Below are 22,581 nucleotides of genomic sequence, written 5' to 3'. Positions count from 1 at the left end.
TTGAGTGAAACACATATGTAACTACCTCGTCCAGGAGACAAGCTAGAAACATTTGTTCGCTATGGTTGGATTTTTTTTTATAGTCAGATATATTTCCTTGAAATATTTGCCTCTTCTCATTTTCCTTTTTCCCACTAGTTGGGATGCTATCTGATCATGCTTGTTGACATTTTAACATCTTGTACTGTTTGCCTCCATCTCTCTAACTCTACTTGCTTTGTTTACCTGTTAACTTCATGGCCCTGGAGAACTACTGCTATCTTTCATTTTGCTATTCATGCATCTTTTTGCTTCACAGAGCCTTGTGAATCGAGACTTTGACAGAATATATTGTAATAAATACTCCTAATGCTATTCTCCTGCTAACTGCAACTCCAATATTCTGCCAGAGTAACTGACTCATAACTCATCCATTTTACTGACTGAACATCCTGCTTGCCAGTCACTACTCTACTGTTTAAAATCACAGCCACCTGCCATTCACCGGTTCTTCTTTTCACATTACCAAAACTGCAGTCTCTTTTCCCATCTCCTTTCATTTTCCACACTGACTCACACCTCTACCTGCTTGGTAGTCTCATCCATTCTAATAATTCCTGACTCAAATCCCTTTCCCATGTCCACAGTTCTCCTGCTTCCTTATGAATTTTAGTTTCATCTCATTAATCCCTAGCTCTCCACATGGTACAAGGACCTCTGTTTGGTACTAATATTTTTCCAGCATTACCTGCTGGTCTCCATCTCATGGCACAAGTCAAATACTACAGCAGGGAGCTGATATGTTATTGTACTGTAAGCACCTAACAGAAAAAAGTCCCAAGCCACAGTGGAAAAATGTAATCAATAATGTACACATCACAATATTTGCTAAGTGGTTTCAGACCTTTCACAATGAAATATACTTTTCTGTATTAAAACTGTGGTTGAGCAGCCATAACAGTACAGTGCTGTATGTAAAGGGTACATTTGGTTTTCTCTTTCTGTTCACATATAAAATTTTAGAGCAGTAATTTGTACCTGCTCAAATAGATATTCAGTATGAATGATCCAATAGTTCTTCTGTACTGTTTTACATGCTCATTTGCAAAAACCTTCCATAGTCTATTTTATAAATGAAAAATTGCATTTATTTGGAAGCAACAGAAAGGAGATTCTGTACATGAGAATTGAGATTCTGTACATAAGCTTCTACACAAAAGGTCTTTAGCACAGATGGGCACATTCTAAATATACTTTAGATGGATGATATGTCACGTTAGAACAGACAAGGCTGAAGAGATGTCTGCAGGGACACAGCCCCAGGAAAAAGTAGGGATTAGCTTGTCAATAAAGATGTAAACAGACTGCTCTGAGGCAGCCTCATTTATGACATTAGAGAATTTTAAATGGTTTGTTGGTGAAGAGCTTGTGCAAAAACTGGGGCAGGCTGTCAGCACCAAAATCCATTCATTCCAGTTTTTCAGTAGTTACTGCCTGTCAGCCAAAGACTCTATAACATTACTGGGTTAAAAAACCCAATTGTACATATGCATACAACAGTAAACCCAATTGTAATTCATTAGAGAAAGTTACATCTGATACTGTAAAAAACAGACTTAGCTAAATATAGCCATCATGTGAATATCAGCTACATTTATAGGAGACTGTATCTTCAAATAGGTATATGAGCAGCAAGTGCATTTATCTCAGCTCCTAGAACTTCTGTAACAAACTGTTATAATGGACTCAACATGCAAAAGCAACTGTGTTTTTAAAAACAAACAAGAAATAAAAAGGCAGCCCTTGCTGTTCTTGAATGAAAAGAAACTACTCTTAAGGTATTTTGTGAAACACTGTGGTATGAAACCATTCAGAGAAGCATAATAAGCAAAGCAGCTATATAAGGAAATACTGCTAGTGTGGAAGAATCTGCCAAGTGTTAAATCCCACTGAACAAACACTGGGGTGGTGCATACAGGCAGAAGACAATCAATGTCTTTATATAACTCCACCATTCCCTTGCTGTAATTCAGAAAGCAGCCTCTCTATTCACCTGGCCTTCCCAAGTTCTGCTCTGCTTTTAAAATACTAGAAGTCATATTACATGCTATTTCATTGCCAAAAAACAATGGGTAAACAAAACTAGCATTAGTAGATCCAGTGATATAGATCATAATCACTAAAATGACAGCACCTCTTTCTTTTTCAAGAACATCCTTCTGCTACCAAGACTACCAACTTACTAAATAACATAGAATCATAGAATGGGTTGTGAGCGACCTTAAATCATAGTATCATAGAATTTCTCCTCCTTGCCCCAAAGTTTAACAGAACTGGCAAGAGGTATTTTTTTCTCCTCCTATTTTACCAGGGGGAAATCAGTCCAAATTAAAGGCAAACTATTATTTAATATAGTAGCACCACTTCTGCAATGCTTTCAGCCTGTCAGTGACACTCATTCCTGAGAACTTACACTCTTCATATGGACTGTAAAACTGTGAAAACAGAGTATCAGCCTGCATATGGATGTGCAGCTGAGTTCTGTATTTTTTCTCTAAAGATAACTAAAGAGCATTTTCAAATACATCCTTTCCAATAATCATGTCTTACCTGCATCATCAGTTGTGAACATAGGTATTCTTCAGTGTTTGCTGTTTGATACACCCTTGCCATAACTATTGTTTTTTCCAAAGGCTCTCATGCTTTCTCCAGTCTCTGGCTGTAATCTTACATTCGGTACAGTAAAAATAGAAGACACTGTAAAAAAAAGAGTGTCAGTTCAGAAACTTCGATTTCTTTTTGCACTAAAAGCAATAATTTTAATAGAATTAATATCAATTATTAATATTAACACAACAATTAAGTTATAATTAATATAATATGTAATAGATAATTAATATACTATTACTATAACAATTAATCTATAATAATTAATAATTAATATGGCAAACACAACACATTAAATATACATACCACCTATTTCTGCAAGTAAGCACTGTACAAATTCTGAATGGAAAGAAGCTGAATGCATTATGATGGAAATTGTATGATGCAAACACTCTTAGCTACATGCATCTTCAAAAAACACCCATTTCCACATTGTGTGTGTTTATTTGTCCTCTACACCACCATGCAATTAATAACTTCCACTTTCAGATTTCTGCTGAGAAAACTTAAAAATAAGAAGGTAAAACATGCAGCAAGGTTTTTCAATATTTTGATATCACATATTACATCTTCAGAATCTAGATATCAGTAGAATTTAACTGTCTTGTTTGACTCTCTTTTTTGAATTACTAAAGACAACTAGGCTTGTTAAAAATATCCCACCAACTCAAAAATCCTTTACATAAACCAATCCCCTTTCACATGAGCTAGAAAAACCTAGATGACTTGAATGTCACACCAGGCAACTAGTTACTAGGAGACATGATGATAATAATCACAGGAATCAAAATGCAAATGGTTAAGAACTAACATATTGATAATATGAAAACTCATTTTTACTTAGGATAACTCAATCTGATGGAGAAAAATCAATAACTTTTAATTCCTCCTGAAAACAAACTTCCATATAACAATGTGAGAGCTGCCACTGCTTGATTCCATAAGGAAATGTTAAAGAACTGATCAGGCCATAAGAGTTTTCTATTTTGCACTAACAACTGGCATACATATAATTTTCTAGAACTACTTTTTCATCTATGTGTCTTTAAAAGACCTGGCTATTGCTTTACACACAGACCTTCCCACTGTTGTTTGACATCTCAAGTTGCATTTCTTACTCTGCAGATATTTTATACAAATACATGAATATGAGCTCTCAAATATAAAAGTAGAAAAGTGGAAGGATGGATTTTTTTGGGTTTTTTTGTTTTGTTTTGTTTTTTGTAAATAGAAAATAACAAGTACATATTTAGTAAAAAGGATTAATCTTTGGATTACTATTCAATTTTCAGATGAATGAAAGCTATGCTGCATCATAAATTGAGTTGTACTCCAAGACAAGGGTTTTTTTAGCAGAACTGCACTACTCTTACCTTTTGAATGTACTATTTTCAAAAATTGAAAGTGACTACCTTTTAGACAGAGCTTATCTGGAAACTGAACTTCCAACTCAACTGATATTGTGCCTTGACTTGAAACTAAGCCAAGTAAAAAAAGCAAAACTGCGCTTCTCACATAAACTAACTTTGCATATGTTTTTAAAATAAACCCCATTAAAAAATTCTACTGTAAAGTATTACATAGAATACAAATAGATAGTACTAAAGGTCAAAACCAGAACAGAAATTTAAACACTTCATTTTCACTTTTTCAGTACAGGCAGAGTCACCATACTTTTGTGAAATACAGTGATTCCAAAAAAACAATTTTCTGATGGAAAAATCATTTGACTGATTCATCCCGTTAGCTTTTCTACCCACATATGAATCTTTCCCTCGTTTTAAGTGCTAAATCCCCAAATTTACAATTCAGCATTAGGAACAAATGGGACAAAATATATTCCATGATGAATAATATTCACTACAGAGATTTGCAAAATCACAGTGGTGTCCAAATTAGATAGCAGTAGTTTTGTTTGTACATAAAGACTCAATATGTTTATATTTAATTAAATATCAATAGTGTTTCTTGATGTGAAATATTAGCACAGAGAACTAGAATCACAAAAACTGGTAGTTTCACTACACAGTAAACATTTTCCCAACTCACCAAAGTATATGACTTCTTTGTTTTGTAAATATGTTTACAAGTATATCCAAGTCATACTAAATAGAAATGATTGTAGTATTTGATACTGGGATTGTCCTTTCTTGCATCTGGATTTATGCTTCATAATGATTATCTACTAGACACAGAAATAGTCTTTCTGTAACTCAAAATTTTACTGGAGGCATTTAGAAGAACCTTGCTTTAAAATATAATGATTTTTCATCTTTATTCTCCCCCCTTCAAAAGGTTTCACTGCTCCTGATGTTTAACGTTATGCAAAGACGTGTTTCTGCCAATGAATATCGCCTTATGGTTATGCTTCTGCAAATAACCTGCTGTGAGCTGATAAAAGGATTAATGCAGCCAAAATTCTTAATCTGTGAAATTACAAATTAAATTCTCATATTAAAAATACCACCCTGAGGTATTTTTTGTGGTTTTAATTCCCCTCTGGTGTTCTGCATACATTGTGCTTGTTAATGACTAGGACAAGACTGTCTCTGTTGGCAGCCTGCTGCAGAGTGATAATGTGTAGGCATTTACTTCACTGATAGAACTGGATTTAACCACTGACTGATAAACTAAGTGGCAAGTGGGTAATAAGTCCATATTAACAGGAAAGTACTACTGCAGAATTCAGAATTCAAAATCCTGGCTAGACTAAATCACACAGTCATAAGGATTGAGATGTCACCACTGCGGAGTGATTTTTGTTTTCCATTTAGTGGAAATACGATAAATGAACTGGCATTCTTGGTGTTTCATTAGTCCAAACGAAAAGAACCTATTTGCATCAGTTTCTGCAAAGGCAGACTTTCACCAGCAGCTGCCTTAATTTACACTGAACATTTAAATTTTCTGCTTATTAAGTACCACAGTCAGCAAACTGAGTGGTGGGTCACCATGACAGAGGAGGAAACTGAGAATCTTTTTGCAGAGCCAGAACACTATCTATGACAATAATGTACAGAAATTATTGGTGCAGAAATTATTTTGATTTTAATGTTCATATTCTACAAATGTAAGAGTGCTCTTCAGAGCAGAGCTGGGAGCAGGATACTTGGACTGCGGAGCCACAGAACAAGCTCAGAATGTGACTGCTACAGCTGTTGAGGATGGAAAAGATAAACTTTAAGAAGACAAAAGTTTTTGTACTGACACTGCTGTAAACATATTCTATTTTGGATGAATATTCAAAAAGAGAGCTTAGTTTTTAGAAGCAAACTTTTAAATCAGTCATAGTTACACACACAGTGTAATGGAACATACACTTGTTCCATTGTTGCATCCCTGAACTTTCTGCCTTGAGGTACTGGATTTAGATCTTTTGCTAATTGGATGCATGTTTGAAAAGAGAAAAGAACATACAATGCTGTAATGAAAGCATTGTGTCTCTTCACCATATTGCATTAAAGCGAAATGATGACGGTTATTCCCTTGTGAAACCTTTTTTTAATAACAGAACCTTCTCCAAATAAAAAAATATCATTGCTGATACTGTTTCTTCCCTAGAATAAATAGTTGTGTGCTTTTAACACTGAAAAAAAACATGCAGACATATGATATAAAGGATTTAAAATTACTAAAAAGATACACACAATGATAGGAACATTTCTGCCAAGTCAACTGGAATCCTTTCTGTTTAATAAAAGAAGCAAAAGGATGTATGTATATAGTGAAAGCATTCTTAGTTAAGAATATCATCTGCCATCCTCTTCGTATACAGTGTAATTCAGCAAATTAACTGATTGTTTACTTTGTGTTTCCCAGACTTCTGAATGCTGAGTCCTTTCTTAAAGGTTACTGTTATAACACATAGAGATTCTGTGAATCAAACACAGCTGGATTTTTATCCTGTGTGCTGCAGCTAGTTAAGAAGTACTGTATGTTATAAAGTGAAAAGCACTAAATATGTAAATTGCATTTTTCCTTTTGCCTTCTGACAATTCAGAGAATTCTATTGGCTCCACACATAATCAAATACAAAGATAGCAGGCTGCAGACTGCACAGCAGAGATAGCAAAAAAAAAAAAAAAAAAAAAAAAAAAATCCATTCTGTCCTGTGTCAAGCTAACTATGTAATTTCAATCTACACAATTGCAGTCACGTATTTGGTGTGTGGCAGTGTGTGTCCATGAAGCTGTCTGTGTGTGAGGGTTAGTATACACATCTGTCTGAACTGGAATCTTTGTTTCCAATCAGTTTGGAGGTGTTATACTCACTATCAGTCAGCTCCCATAGCCGTGGGGGCAGGTCACTGAAGTACTCGTGGCTCAGAGCTGCCTGTGCTGACAATCTGTTCTTTGGGAAACACTGGAGTAGTTTGGAGGCTAGATCTTCTGCATGGTTCACACAGCTCAGCCTGAAACACAAACAAGGTTTTTTCTGAAAAACAGTACCATTATTCTGTTTACTAATTCCATCTCCAGTCAGCACAGTTGAAACACCAAGTCTTAATAGCCAGGAGCGCTACCAGGAAAACTATTCCTCAGGTTAGGGAGTTGATTAATTATTTCTGTATTGACAGCTCAAAATTCATACAAATATGACAGCTACAGAGCATATAATATACCATATCACATATGCCCTGCCTAGTATGCATCATGAGCAACAGCATCTTGAAAGCAACTGTTTTGATCCTTCCATTTACATTTTATTGAATGTACTGACAAACTGAAAATTTACAGTGCTGGAAACTAATGCTTATTACCATCTAAACACATGAAATCCAAGCTTACAATAACAGCAACACTCACACAACTTTAACAAGTATCAAATTTTAAAATCCAGTGATGCTTAACATTCAACACATTCATCATGTTTCACAAAGACATTTGTCTTTCAGGAAGTACTGACTTCTTGTTCATATATTCACGTGGCAGGGAATTGACTCTTCATTAAGTGTTAATGCAATGCAAACATTAAATTTGAGTTATCTTTTCTAAGGTTCCTACAGAAATGGACAAAACTTAGTGCTTTGCTGGGAGCTAAATCCTTGGGAATATTACAAGAAAATATAATCTAAAAGTAATAGACTTGAAGTGGAGATGGTAAAATGGTAATCAGCACGATCTGGCCTGGGTCTAGTAACCTATAGCTGCCTCCTAAATTTCTAAAGCCACCAAGCTTTTTGTAAGATGCAATCAAAAAAATGCATGCTGAATCTTGTTGACATCATGTTGATATTATTACTAGGAAACTTCACGAATTCAACCATGCCTTTGCTCAGCAAAGATCCCTCACTGGGTAAATGCCAAAGTCCATAAAAGATTTTTTCAATACACTGTTTTCCTAAAACCAGTAGCTAGTAGACTGCAGTCCAAAGTAACCTGGCATTTGAAAAAGATTATGTCAATCAATCAATTATTGATTAAAATCAATAATCCTACAGCATGTTTCATGCAATTATTCATTTTTTGCAGCTCAAGCTGACTTTCCAGAAAAAAATTCAAGAAGATGGACTAAACAGCATTAGTCTTTTATTGGGCTGACATAGCATGATTTATATAAATCAGTATGGGCATAGGTGAAAACTGTCTCTTCAATGAAGAACAGAAAATGCTGGAAACACTAAATAAATAAAAAAGGTTACACAACTTTTTGTCCACACCCATAGTAAGTGTGAAAAAAAATAAAATTAATTTTAATTAAAAAAATAAAAATCAAAAGCATATATTCTAAATTATGTAGTGGCATATGTATATATATGCTGATATTTGCAATCATTCAAAAAATATGCCACTGGCTGTCTTTTTAATTTCTAGCTGTATGCTAGGTGGAAATTTGACTTCTGTGCCTATCTGATCTCTTCTTGAGAACTGGCAGGATATATGTCCAGGAAGTACCAGGAATGAATTGCTTAGGAGAGCTGACCACTTTAAGACATTGTATGTCATCACTCAATCTTACTGAATTCTCAGGATTAGATTTCAGAATTGCTATTTCTGGTTAAACAGATGCTGAACTCTCGTGTTTCTGATGGGCACATTTTTTCTGTTTTAATTTTCAGTTTGTGACAAAAGAAAAACACCTTGAATGAAAGACTCATTGCTTAGAAATTACATCATAAATTAGAATAATTCTAGACTATTTAAACTATCAGATTGTTGAAAATGTTCAGTAAATGTTTGTGACAATTACAGATAATTACAGATAATTTAATTACAGAACAGAGCAAAACACCAAGACAAAAGGTTATTATTAACAAAAAAAAGGAAAAGGAGGGGCAAATAAATATTCAAGGAGAATTGGTATTAATTCTTCTACACATCCAAAATTTCCATGGAATGGTGATTATATTGAGTCTGTGAGGCCTGAGTCCTAATCCCCCCTGCACCAATTAAACATTCTGTCAATCCATTTCACCAATGTAATTTTTCCCCACAGAGGTAGCTGCAAGCTTTTTAGGAACTATTGTAAACCTGCTCTGTCTTGAATGAGAACTACTGTTAATTCACAAAAATGCAGTCACTTAAGTAGTGAAATGTTACCCTCCAGTAAGAATCACACCATTCCTTAGTTGATCCATACATATAGGGGAGATGCTAATTAGGTAAGGCAAAGCAAAGCAAAAGAAAATAACATTCAAACATCAACAAATTCTGATTTGCAGCTGAAATGATGTATGACATCTGCAGTACCTCGAAGAGAGTGATGCTGACATTTTGACTGCATAAATGGTCACCAGTGTACCTGGCATACTGCTAAGATCTTGTTGCAAGAAATTCAGAAAAATGAATATAAATTGAAAGTATTTTGAATAGGAACAGTTTAGAAGGCCAGTCACCTTCCCAGTTTAGACATAAAAAAGATACATGCTTACTTAAATCAGTTGAGAAACCGAAGGTAAACATCAAATAATCAGCAGATTATACATTAATATAAATCAAACAAAAATATCTAGGGCTGCAAAATAATCACATCAACTAACTAAATAATTATGAATAAATCAGTCATAATTAGAACCAGTTTTATAATTAATAAATAGAAAGAAGGCTAAATTCATTGCACAGTCTGCAAAAACTGTTCATTCTGCTATAATTATTACATCTATCTGCCCTGATCACATTCCAAGTAGTGCTGGGGGTGTGGGGTTGGTGTTAGTTGCTTGTCAGTGCTTTGAAGATCCCAGTTGCTACATTACTAAGTATTATGTTTCCAAGCATTTACATATTTCAAACTCAGAAGGGACCATAACGATCAAGTGTCACCTCTTGTGTAATGCAGGCCAAAGATCATCCGAGTAACTCATGGATCAAATCACCACTTTCCCCCAGCTCAGCTGGATCTTTAAAGTTCTACATTAAAATTCTAATTTTGTTTATGGAGCTTTGCACAGCAATGAAAAAATTCTTCTCCAGAACTCACATCTTCTGCAAGCTCACTTCTGGAAATCAGTGGGCACTGCAAAAATCACATGTATGTGGGCTCCTAAGGTTGTCAATATTAAAAACTGATGCCTTAGTGGAATGCATGACTAATTTGCTGCTTTGTTTAAAGACAAGCTATTCTTTACTTATGAAAAATGTACTGTATAATTATGTATTAAAATTACATCTGCTACATTGGAATTGTTTGGAAAACCCTATTTAGTGCAGAACCTCAGTGGTCAGAACATTGGAATAATTGTTTTGTTTCTCTCTTTTGTTTTTGTTTTTGTTTTTTTGCCAATACTATCTTTAAAATATTCTCCTTGAAACATTAACAATTTGATTTAAGTTTGAAACCTGCTTTCTCAATAGAGAAAAAGGCTTAATTTTCTGATGGGGTTCAGTAGTTAAATACCTAATACAGAAGTTAAAAAGAACTGAAGAAAAAAATATTTCATTTTTAAATACACCTCTTTCAGTACGAGACAGGATGGAATTTCATACAATATGGCTTTGTGTCTAAAGCATAATAGCATGTTTTGTCTCACAGCAGTTGGGCCATATAGGAACTTGGCATGCATGATATGGCAAGTCTCAATATTCACGCTTCACTTACTGTCACACTAATCACTGAGGAATAGTTACTAGCCATGACAGCATACATACTTTCAGAAAATGGGGTGTACAGCAGAATACAGAGAAATCTTTGGCAATGAGCATTAAATAATATGTAGATATTGTTTGAGAAATACTGGGAATATTTTTGCACACCTACTCTGATGACATTGTGAAACACATTGATTTTCAGTTTAATCACAGATGTTATATACAGCCTTAGCTCAAGAAAAATAAACACCATATGAACCTGTCTCACTTGAAATACATATGAATCAGACTAGACTTGAGCAGTTGTAAATCTCATTGGATTACAAGAATTTGATTTAATTTCAGAAAACAGGCTTAAATGTCTTTCTACTGCAGAGGAAGGTCAGTATTTGGTCAAGCAGAACATGACTAAGATCACTGAAGTTTGGTTTAAGCTCTTAAGAAAAAAGAAGTTTGGGGCATGTGCAGTGAACTTCTGAACTTGAGGTGATTTGCTTTTAAATGCAATGAAGAAGGCAGCTCAAATTCACATTAATAATTAAGACAAATGAGCATTAAAACAAATGGAGATATTATGCTGTCTATATGCTCCTAGCAGCATGAGGTAAATACTTCCCAAAGCAAAAATAGTTCACTGTGCAGATTTTCCATGTGAAGATATGACTCTTGTAGTGTATCATTAATTCACTTCTCAACTGGCATTTATAGCATGGCCTAAAGGAGTGAGGCACCCTTTGGAAATTTCAGCTGTTTCTTTATTCTAAGCAAGCTCCTACAACCTGAAGTGAAAGACAAAACCACAGTTAACCTGACCAATCACACCGTTTAGCAGAGCTTAAAGTTTAATGGCATGAAGAGAACTAACAAACTGGTGTGAATCAGGCAGGCCACATGGCAAGCCTCACTGCACCACCACAATGGTTGTATTCCACATTTTCACCCAGGTCTGCTCGAGGACAGCAGCCTTTTCCCTTCATCCCAGGCTTTAGCCTCTCCTGATTTCTGCACACAGCTGTACAACACCACGCGTTGTAGTTAACACGTTCTTTGCAAATGCATTGTCTTCTAACCAGCTGACACAGAAGTGCCCACGTGTGCCTTGATTTGTACCTCTGAATATACACGTGCTCCCAGTAGCAGCAGCTATGTGAAACACGAATCAGAGCAGGGTCTACCTGAGTCATATTTCGTTTTTACCAACTCCAGCAGCTTTTTCTGTTGTTATCACCATGCAGAGAACACCTACTGTCTTCAAAGGCCCGACGTGCCAGCTGCAGCGTGCAGGAGCCGCTTCCCTAACGTGCCTGGCGGGCCTCCATGGAGCTTTTGTAGAGTTTATTTAGCCATCAATAAACCACCACAACAAGTGAACACAAGTTTTGATGCGAGGCTTTTAGCTTTTGATACAGATGAAGGCATAAAGGAGTATCTCAAGATGAGAATCTAACAGAGCAAAGATGTTACCATTTTTTCAGTGTTTTACACGAAGGGTATTGAGGACTAAAACTGATGAACAAAGAGAGACAAAACCATTTGAAGGCTCACTGAAGCAGTGTTTTACTTGTTGCTGATCAATCTCAAAACACAGAATTTGCTCTACAGCACAATATAGAGGTACTTCGAGCCAAACTATAGAGTAAATAATACAATCAAACAGAGCCAATGTGACACGTCACTGTTGGGACTGTACCCCACACCTGCATGGGGCTGCCAACAGCAGTCCTGGGTTGTGCACATTCCTTAGAAATGACATGTCTCCAAACACCTGGTGCCCCTCTCGCTCTTCTCAAATGGAGATGCTGGCAACAGTTTAGATTCAGAAACACTGAGCTCTCTACAGAGTGGAAAAACCAGTGTCCAGGCTACCTAGACCACCACTTTAATTGTACTCTTCTAACTCAGGCCCTACATAGAAACAAGATTACCACATTAGCACAACATCCTGCTCTTAAGGAGCTAGGCTGGGACAAAGCCTGGGTATAACATGTGAAACATGGCTACAGTGCTCCCAGTGTCTGTCCTTGCTCTGTGTTCCTGCACAACACTGCATGCCACAGTCTTCAGACCATCGTGGTTTCCATGGTGCTGTATGAAATGCTCATTTTGGAAATTTAAAAATTAGTTTGGTCCCCTTTAATTGTATTACCATATTACAGCATCAGAAGTCTTATCCACTGAAGTACTGAAAAAGTGGTCAAAATATTTATTATTACAATAAAAGCCATGACAACCAATGATAAGCATTCACTGATACAGAACAGAGATGAAAATAAGAGTGTCAATGTCAGATTCTTTGGCATTGCTGAGGTCAGAGCCCCATTTGGAAAGCTGAGGAGGTAAGTTCATTCAGTGCATTCCAGGAGGGAATGATAACCCTGGCCCATCTGAACTAATTCTCACTTGGCAGTTGCACAGATGCCATGAGTCGGAAAGCAGCCAAGATAAATAGCATTTCATGAAAAAAAGGTGAACGTAACAAACTAAGGTTCTAACAACATAGAAAACTAGGTTTTCTATTTTAATTAATATAAATTTAGCCCTAGGTACATAGTGGCATATACTGGGTAAATTTTTAAAACAATCTACTGACCTAGTAGGTAAACCAAAATTACAGTTGCAGCTCTTGAACTTCTCAGAACAGAGAATTAAGATGCTTTAACTTCTCATGAATCACGTTAGGCTTTAGAGACTCAGTTTGGTCACACCTAAGCTAGACAATGAACTGATCCAACCTCTCAAGGCAATTCGCTTATGACAATGGCCATTATGCTCAATTACAATTTGGTCATTTCTATGTGTCATCACCAACTGCAACTCAAGACAAGGCTTAGATATGAGTCTGTTTCTCCCTGACTCTTTTGCACTAGATTTGATGTCTTTTAGTGTCTGTTTCAGGTGTATTTCTGTATTTCTTCAACACAACGATGCTTGTGATTTCCGGCTTGGAAGGTCTGCTTCATAGAGGAAGCAGAACATTACCACCATTACAGAACACACCAATTTTAAAAACTGAATTTGGTTGATGTTTAAAGCCCAAGCTTAAGGAGAACCAGTCAATATACAACAGAACTAAAAGTATCCTAAGTTTTGTGACAGGTATCCAGCCTAGCTTTTTCTCTGATACCTCAGAATAAATATGCTGAGCTATGCTGAGCAATGAAAAGCTGGGTTTCCAAAGAAACCCAACACCAACTATTGAGAGCTTTGGGCAGGAAGACTGCTTATACTGTTCACTGACAATATTGCAGATATTTTTCCTGCTTGTTTTTTCCAACTCTGATGCAGAGTAAGGTTTACATTTGATGCTCAGCATCTTTTTGCCAAAATAATATATGCTGGAGCATCAAATGAATCAAGAAGTATGGAGTCTACATGGTAGACACTAAAGTGAAGAAAGGTTTATTTAAACAGCAAACATACAATGTATGTGCAGTGATAACATACCCTAAGCTAGTGAGAATGTGGTGTTCTGTGATATGATCACATAACTTCCTTAATTCCTAGGAATTCTGAGATTGTGATAGTCTAAGCAGCATGACTGCTGGGTACAGTGTTTTGCTACTGTTTAAAATCAGAACTAAGTAACAAAACTAAAAGAAGACTGCCTTAAGTAATTCACATTATTTCACTCCGTTTTCATCAGTTTCTCTTAGATACAGGTATTTCCCAGAAAAAGTATTTTGTAAGAAATTTTAATTAGAACATGCCTTACTATTTTGTCTCAGAAACAATTTAGCAATTACTTCTTTTTGATTTTACATGCCACCACCAATCAACTATTTTAATTCTTTCAGCATCCCAATTAGCCCAGTATTAAAGATACCAATTATGGAAGACACAGTACATTACTTACATCATGACAGACCACTACTGAATATGCCAGGTTTATAGTTTACTGGAAGATCTTTGTTTGCTCTAAGTGCAATTAATAAAAAAAAAAAACAACACAGTGGTGACATCTAGTCAGAAGCTTTTGATTATTCTGAAATTCTTTAAAGGGTGTGAATCTTCTGATCAGGGTGAATGTTTTTTGAAGGCTGTCTGTGTGCACCTCAGCAAGTTGAACAGATTAACCCTTGAAAATAAACAGAGCTTAAAATAATTACTAACACCCCAATCATTTTATGAGCTATTATTTCACCAGAAAATGGAGAAAATATAACTTTAATCCTGAGCAAAACTCTTCAAGGTTTATGCTCTCTATAAACCTTTCACTGAGAACTGAAAATATAAGTTAGTAATGCAATAAATGCCCTAACAAATATATCAGATTTTTCACTTAATGCTTTTTACAGGCTTAAACCAAACTGAGTGAAAGAAAATCACCTTTTACAGTCTGACTCCTAAAGGAAGAATGCCTTTCTGTTATGCTTTTTAAAATAAGGCATGGTGAATTTATATCAGCTTCAGTGAATCTTGGGGCATGATAAAAGGAAGAAAATATAGCAGTGGAGTTTACATTCCATAGTATTTTTTCTTCACATATTTGTTTCCTCACTGGCTGGACATAAGCAAAAAAAAAAAAAAAAAAAAATTTTTTTTAAAAAAAGGAGGGAATAACCCCACCCTCAACATAGAAATAGCTGAAATAAACCTTTGGCATACAATGCAGTCAAAGCCCTGTGTTTTTCCTCATCCCACCCTTGACAACTTGAATTGCTTTTCTCCAAATAAATCCATGCAAAAGATTCTGAGAAAAAAATAAACAAAACAAATTCTGAATTTCAAATTTGTCAAGTGGGTGCACCCATTAGGGAACTAAACAAAGTCCTCCTTATTTTCCCTTATCCAGCTGTCTTTCTGGACCTATTACCTTTAGAAAGCAAGCAAAACAAAGACAGAACTAAGTGCTAGTAAATAAACATTAATACTGCTCTATGAATCTCTATCCTCTTGTCTGATATTTTACCATCTTGGGTTTAAGAAGTTTTAATTTCATTCTAATGTAAATAAGAACTGGTTTGTTTGCTCAGTACTTCAACAAGAATTTGCTACAAGGCTGCAGCATGCAGGCAGTGCCCTGGGAAGGGTGACCTTGCTTTAGTCAGGGAAGCCAAAGATCATTTATCAGAGTTAACCTACAAATCTGTCTTGCTGGGGCCTCAGATCTGTCAACCTCTTGGAAGCAGCTACTTGCCCTGTCCTCCCACTGCTGCCTAAAACATTGCATGGGGCTGATCTTTTCTATTACTGTATACCTCTCAGCTAATAAAATATATTTTTGTGGCTATAGAACTAACAGGAGTATTTTGTATTTATTTATACAGCTCATTAAAGGCGGATAGAGATTTGGAGGCAGAGAGAATGCCCCAAGCTTGGAAAGCTCAGGAAGACAGACCCCAGGCATATGCATGTATTTAACTTTATGCAGATGAGTTGCCTGGCTGAACCCAATGAGACTGAGCAATTATGTAAAAGCAGGCATCCTGGTCTTTTTGCAACTATACTCCTAAGCTAAGACACGAGAGGGAAATGATGCAGGACGAGTAAATACTGAGAGGAAGAGACTGAAATGGTTGCAATGAGAGCATATGGGCAGCATATTCAAGCTATGCAGTCAAGAACATTTAATTATGTATTATTATGTCTGTGTTCAGACACATCACATAGAACTAGATTTAGACAGACTAATGTCACATAGACCTAGCTGCAGCTCTCTGACCCTCAGGCACTTGGTTCAGGTGACATCAAGAGAGAACACAGGGTAGGACACCACATTCATGCCAGCACTGAGGTGCAGCAAGTGCCATTCCTTCTCCAGATCCACTCTCCTGATTTGTGTGATAGCACACCACCTTCTCTTTACATTAATGGAGATAGAAACTTTCTAAAGTGAACTTTAGGTCCTCTTTGAGTAGGGAGAACCAGTCAGACTGAAAATCCAGGGTCTGACACCAAAGGCAGTAATACTTGTTAAGAGACACTTATGCTTGCGTTAATGTATGAACTTGACTTTGAACTTGAACAGGGGGAAAAAAGCCTAGGTTTCTTATGCAGGGACCACCATGAAAGGAGAAAACAGTGATCTCTCTAGTATGGAATTTGGAGAAAATGTAACATCATTTTGCATTGGGTTTTTTTGTTTTTTGGTTTGTTTTTAATGGGAACATTACATATCCACATATACCTGTATTGAAGTGTCTTCCTAAAAAGTTGCTTGAATTTAACATATGAGTTTATGCTTTTTATCTATAAACATCTTTGTGACTTGGAAGTCACAAACTCCATCTATTTTATCTAACAATTACTGAAATATATGGTTCTTAAGTGTGAGGATGTAGTGCTGACACTCAGAAATTGGTTTGCAGTAGGGAAGAACTCAACCCTGAACTATTTTTGCAAATCCTATCCTGTCAAAGTATCATGAAAGAGAGACAGCTAAGCAGGGAGTTACTGCTATTTAGGCATAAATCAGCATAGGTGTTTTAAGAACTAAAATCAAAATTTTTCTCTGTAACAGTGACCACTAAAGATCAGATTTCCCAAAGAGCCAGCTACCACTAAAAAGTGACAGCCAGCAGAGCTCGGGTCACTTCTAACAACCCAAAAAAGCAAGTAGATTCTCAAAAGATATCATACACATGGAATTGTGGAATCCATGGAGCTCTGGTCATGTGTGCTGTCATTGAATTGGATGGGCAGGTAAATAAACATCTGGGTCTCATTTTAGGGTGTTAAATGAACACTAAGCTTTTGTAAAAGCAGATATTTGAGGCTGACAAGTTCTAGCAGATTCCAAACTGAGAAAAAGAAGCCTGGAGCTAGGGACCACAAACAACTGATAAATTCACTATCTAAGCATAAGTCCATCTGATTCCTAGAGAGGAAATCGGCAGTCATGAGTCTGCCTAAGGGACATGAGAAGGCTTAAATATGAGAACTGGATCACTGACATAAAAATAGGGAATAGCAGCTTTGTGAAGAAAGAGAAGAAGAGGTAAAATTATGGAGAATTTTGAAAAGGATAAGAAGGGGCTCAAAAATGATGGAGTAAAACAGCCAGTGTTGGGATGAGAATTAAACAATACACAAAAAAATAAATTGAATTTACTGGTTGCTTGTTATATGATCTGAAGAAGGATGTTGATCAAGAGAGAACATGAGGAGTCTACTATGATAATCAAGATCAGAGTGACAAAGTTGGTTGGGAAGACAAGAAAGTATCTTGGAAAAGCTGGAAAGAAAAAAAGGTAAAATGTATATGTCATTCTGGATGCACAGGATAGGGATATTTCTTATTTTTCTGCTCCTAAGACTTTAGGCCTAAGTGACAGAGAATCCAAAGAGAAAAGTGTTAGTAGGGAGCTCACTAGGAATATGCTCAGGTGTGCTCAGGGCATAGTAAGAATCTCCCAACTGAATCCTTACTGCTGGATTGAACAGGGCTAGAGAAAGAGCCTGACTGCTCAACTGCTGAGTGTCCACAGTGCCCCTGGATTATCTGCCCCATGTCTGCAGCATGCTCCAAACTCTCTCCTGGACACAGTCCAGGGAACAACTCATGCCAGGGACCATTCCCAGAACGCAGCATGTTCTATGCTCCTACAAGCAAGGTATGCCATATATTACAGTAGAAAACACAATTCCTATGGTCTGCAACATTGTCTTCCTTTATTCTGGAAATTTTGATTTAAAAACCTAAGGCTGAACAACCCCAAAATAATAACTGCACCTGCAGCTGCATGGGGACCACAAAAAGCCCACAGGAGATGCATGCCCAAGTGTTACTTAGCACAGCTGTAGCCAAGGTCTGCCACATGGCCTCGGGGCCAGCAGACAGTCCCTGGCTCTGCTTTAGTTTGCAGTACAGACGTGGGCTGTAGCTGACAGAAAAATGATATTCACCAAACACTATCTGTCAACATCTCGGGAAAATTCATGCTCTCACAGTTGCCGAATAAAGCTTGACTCAAGGGCGCTGTAAGGATCAAATATGAAAGAAATAAAAGGAATGTAACAGTATTCTGCAAAAGTTAAAATGCTGAAGGAAGGCCAATAATGATCCAGAGCATGATTTTTTTTGTGTCAGGGTGGTGAAATTAATTTGAGGCACACTAGCAGTATTTAATAATAAACACAACTTTAAAATTGCCATAAAATCTAACCAAAGAAGGCAACACAAAAGTGATGGTCCATTCTTAACATGCAATGATGTCAGAGTGAAAATCATAAATTAAACCTACTTTTACAAGATTTCTTTACCAGAGACCACAGATATCCAAATATCCACAAATACCCAAACAATATAAATCTTTTAAAACTATTCTGTATTCCTAAACAATAGGGACAAAAAAAGCAAGCAATACATTTATAAGAATGTGACAGAAGTAAAAATTTTACTTTTTCCATTTAAATTCTTCGCAGTAGGATTCTGAGTTTATAAACTGAACATGAAAAATTAGGTCCTTTATTCATTTGTATTTTCAGCCTCCTGTTGCAGCAGTGATCATAAAACAAACACACCTGGCATCTTTATTATTTTATTCACTGAAGGATTTAGCTGGACAAACATCACAAAGATGGTGGCTGTTTTCATTGAATTTATGATCAAATATGCTCCAGCACAAGATCAATTCTGTTACATCAATTATTATGAGATGTGAATAATTTAACAGAAAGTTGTCTATTTGTAAATCAGATCTTAGGGACAGAAATTCAGCTGAGGAAGCAGCCAGTGGATATACCCTGTATTACAGAATTTAAAAGGATGCAAGCTTTTTGTGGATCATATTTAGGGATAAACATTGTCATTTATATTTTGCTATGTAGTGAGCTGCTAATTCAGGCAAACAATTTCAAAATTTTATTTTAAACTTTAATTAAATTCATCTTTATCACAGGAGAATTTAACTTCATTAATGCTTTTCAAAATTACAAAATATATTTCCTATAAGGCTTAATAGAAAATAATAAACAAACTATCATCAACACCATATTTTGGTATTTTTTTCCACAGATTTTCACCAGAGTCTGTTGTTCAGCCTAACACCAGGAGAGTTATAATAATTTTAACACAGAATGTGTGCCTTAGGATATGGGATTGACTCAGTGCCTGAAAGAAAAAAGGTCAGTTCCCTTTGGAACCACTTGCCTCTTTGCCCTCCAGCAATGACAGGTGCACCAGCCCTGTGCTGAGGCTCGTTATTCACAGTGTGTTGCTGCAGATACATAATCTAACATCTCTGATTTAATGCATCAGCAGGGTGAGAGTCTCCCATCTTCCTGTTTTGACATGGGTCAAGCAGGCCCTGAACACATATACATGATGACCTGCTTGCAGCCAGCGTCTTTTACAAATTCTCAAACAATAGCCTAAGACTTTCTTAGCTAGCTCATTTAAAGAAATCACTGATTTTAAGTATTAAACTGTTTGGCTAGCAAATAACTTAAAGTTGTGAAAAAATCACTGTTTTCACCAGTTTTCTACAATCACGTGTTTCTGTGTCACTAATAAAAAAAAAGAAAAAAAAGAAAAAAAAAAGAAAACCAACATGAAAAAGCAAAATTCTCATTTCTCTGTACTATATGGCAGGCAGGATGTCAGAAGTCTTTAGGCAGATATGAGTCAGCACAACCAAAAATGCAGGAAAGGAAATGATTAAGATTTTCTTGAATGAATTTTGAGAGACAATCACAAGAGATGCTCATGACTGGCCATACCTGAACACCTGTGATCTTACCACAGAAAATGTGGTGGTCAAAATTACACTAAAACCCTCACATGAAACCCTCATAAAAGCCAGTATTTGCCTAAGGCAAAGATAGTTTATGATGTTTATATTGCTGCAGAAATCTTAACTGTTGTCATAAGTCTCTGGCTGGCAACAGAGACGAACAGCACAAGTTTTGAGATTGACTTAAACCATCTGCAGTGGTGACAATACCCAGGAACATTATTCATATTTTTGTACTTATTGTCTGGCTGCACCATCTCTCAAAATTATCTACGTTTCTGAGACCCTAAGATGAGAATCAAAGGAACTGTTCAGTTAAAGAAAAATTATCTATAGTACAGAACAAATAGCAGAGGATAATATTGAGCCATATAAGCCAAAAGCAGTTGCTTAGTACTAAGCACTTTTGAATGCCAACCCAGTTCTCAAGTTGCCTATCATTTTCACTCTTGTTTTGGAAAAAATCTACATGAAAAATGGCTACATGCAAACAATAAGAGAGACAGAAGTAAGGTCTACTTCATTTATATTACTACTTTCACATTATGTCTTTAATTCCTTGGACAAATATTTTTTAAAAATATCTCAGAGACTCAATTTTGTCAGCAATGTCATTATCTGGAGAAGAGAGATTTCAGCAGATAAGCCAACAGCACAGAACTCAAACAAGAGGGTAGAATTCAGAATGTGAGGATATAATGATGCCTGGTCCCTCTGATCAAAAAGTATTAGACTTCAAACCAAGAAATGAACACAGACACCATGGCAACATACAAGTAACAGACTACCAAAAACATAATTCTGAGAAATTAATAAAACATTGGCATGTAGAAATGCAAGGAGAAAGAACAACTGGAAACATCTGAAGAGCTGATCAGAAAGCACTCAAAAACGTTAATGAAGAACATACATAGGAAAAAAAGTCATACCTGGAAACACCAAATAAACATGTCTATCTGATATACATCTCAATATCCTAAGGAATTCTTAAGGAATTAGTGAGGATAGCAAACAAATGTAAGGCATCTTTTAAAAGTCTTTTCAGGAATTCTACATAAGAATAGCCAGTTCTCTTTACTCATTTCTCTTCATAGGCTTATTACTGTAAATATGTTACTAACATATCTACATTTTCTAATTTTGCTCTGCATTCTACAGTATGGTACTAGACTTGAAAAAATACAAATATATGCCCATACTTCCTTTCTGCTTTTCAAATAAGAGAAGCTTGGCAAATATTTGTTGGTCACTGACACACAACATAGAAGGAAAGTACAGACAACAGAAACAAAAGACAATATGGAAGCAAAATTAGATTTGAGAAGAAAGACAAAATGGCAACCAAAAGAAGAAGTGACTAATGCAAAAGACACCATATAGATTATTTTTTTAAAGCGGACTTAATAATTGGTGGAACAAAACAACAAAAGATAACGTTTGATGCAATTTCTATTTAAAAAAAACTTGCTCTGTGGACAAACTCCGAGGAGCTGGGATGTGATACACTATCCCAAAGACTGAAAACTGGCTGACAGACCATAAGCAAAGGGTAATGATGAGTGGCAATGTACTGAGTTGGAAGGGAAGTGTCCAGCTGTGTGCCAGAGGGATTAGCGTTAGTCACAGTTTTATTTAACATCTTTATTAATGACCTGGACTAAGGGATACCCTGCATACTGAATCAACTCTTAGATGACACTAAATGCTGAAATCACCACAAAAGACAAAGACATTAGTACAAAGAAACTAACAGTAGTGAGACATGTGGGCAGAAAATCTAAAAACAAGACAGAGCATAGAACATTACAAATAATTATTTCCACAGAAGAATAACACAGAAGAATAACACAGAAGAATAAATGGATAGGTCCAGAGTTAATACCAACAAACAAATGCCAGATACTGAATTAAATATTAGAGAAAACAACAAAGAACATCCACACACATTGGGGCTGTATTTTCACTGCTGTCACGAATGGGATAAGGTACAGGGCAGTAACAATGTGATTTTAGTAATGAAGCAGCATAGAGTTATTAGTATTCTGAAACAAAAATGACAAAAGCTTTTGTGGTCCAGTTTAGGAGGCTTTTTAGTATTTTTAACTGGGACAAGAGGATGTAACACAATACCTAAAGCTTAGCAACACAAAAGAGGACTTATCAGGATAAATATGGTATCAGTGATTGACTGTCAGGATAAACGTGCTATCAATGAGGTCTGTTAGGAATAATCTTCC

General features: G+C 36.1%; 1 protein-coding gene across 1 annotated transcript in view; it reads right to left on the bottom strand.

Moving 5' to 3' along the window:
* Window positions 1-22,581, bottom strand: part of CDK14 (cyclin dependent kinase 14) — a 316,030-nt gene that overhangs the window by 61,611 nt on the left and 231,838 nt on the right. Inside the window, exons 13-14 of the mRNA XM_058833227.1 lie at window positions 6,918-7,057; window positions 2,590-2,736 (exon numbers count right to left, since the gene is read on the bottom strand). Coding sequence (XP_058689210.1) covers window positions 2,621-2,736; window positions 6,918-7,057 — 256 coding nt within the window. The 3' untranslated portion in view covers window positions 2,590-2,620. The remainder of the gene's footprint in view (window positions 1-2,589; window positions 2,737-6,917; window positions 7,058-22,581) is intronic.

Source organism: Poecile atricapillus, chromosome 2, assembly GCF_030490865.1.
Source record: "Poecile atricapillus isolate bPoeAtr1 chromosome 2, bPoeAtr1.hap1, whole genome shotgun sequence".
Taxonomy (NCBI): Eukaryota; Metazoa; Chordata; class Aves; order Passeriformes; family Paridae; genus Poecile; species Poecile atricapillus.
The sequence above is the reverse complement of the archived record's forward strand: the minus strand, read 5'-3'. Positions and strand labels throughout refer to the sequence as shown.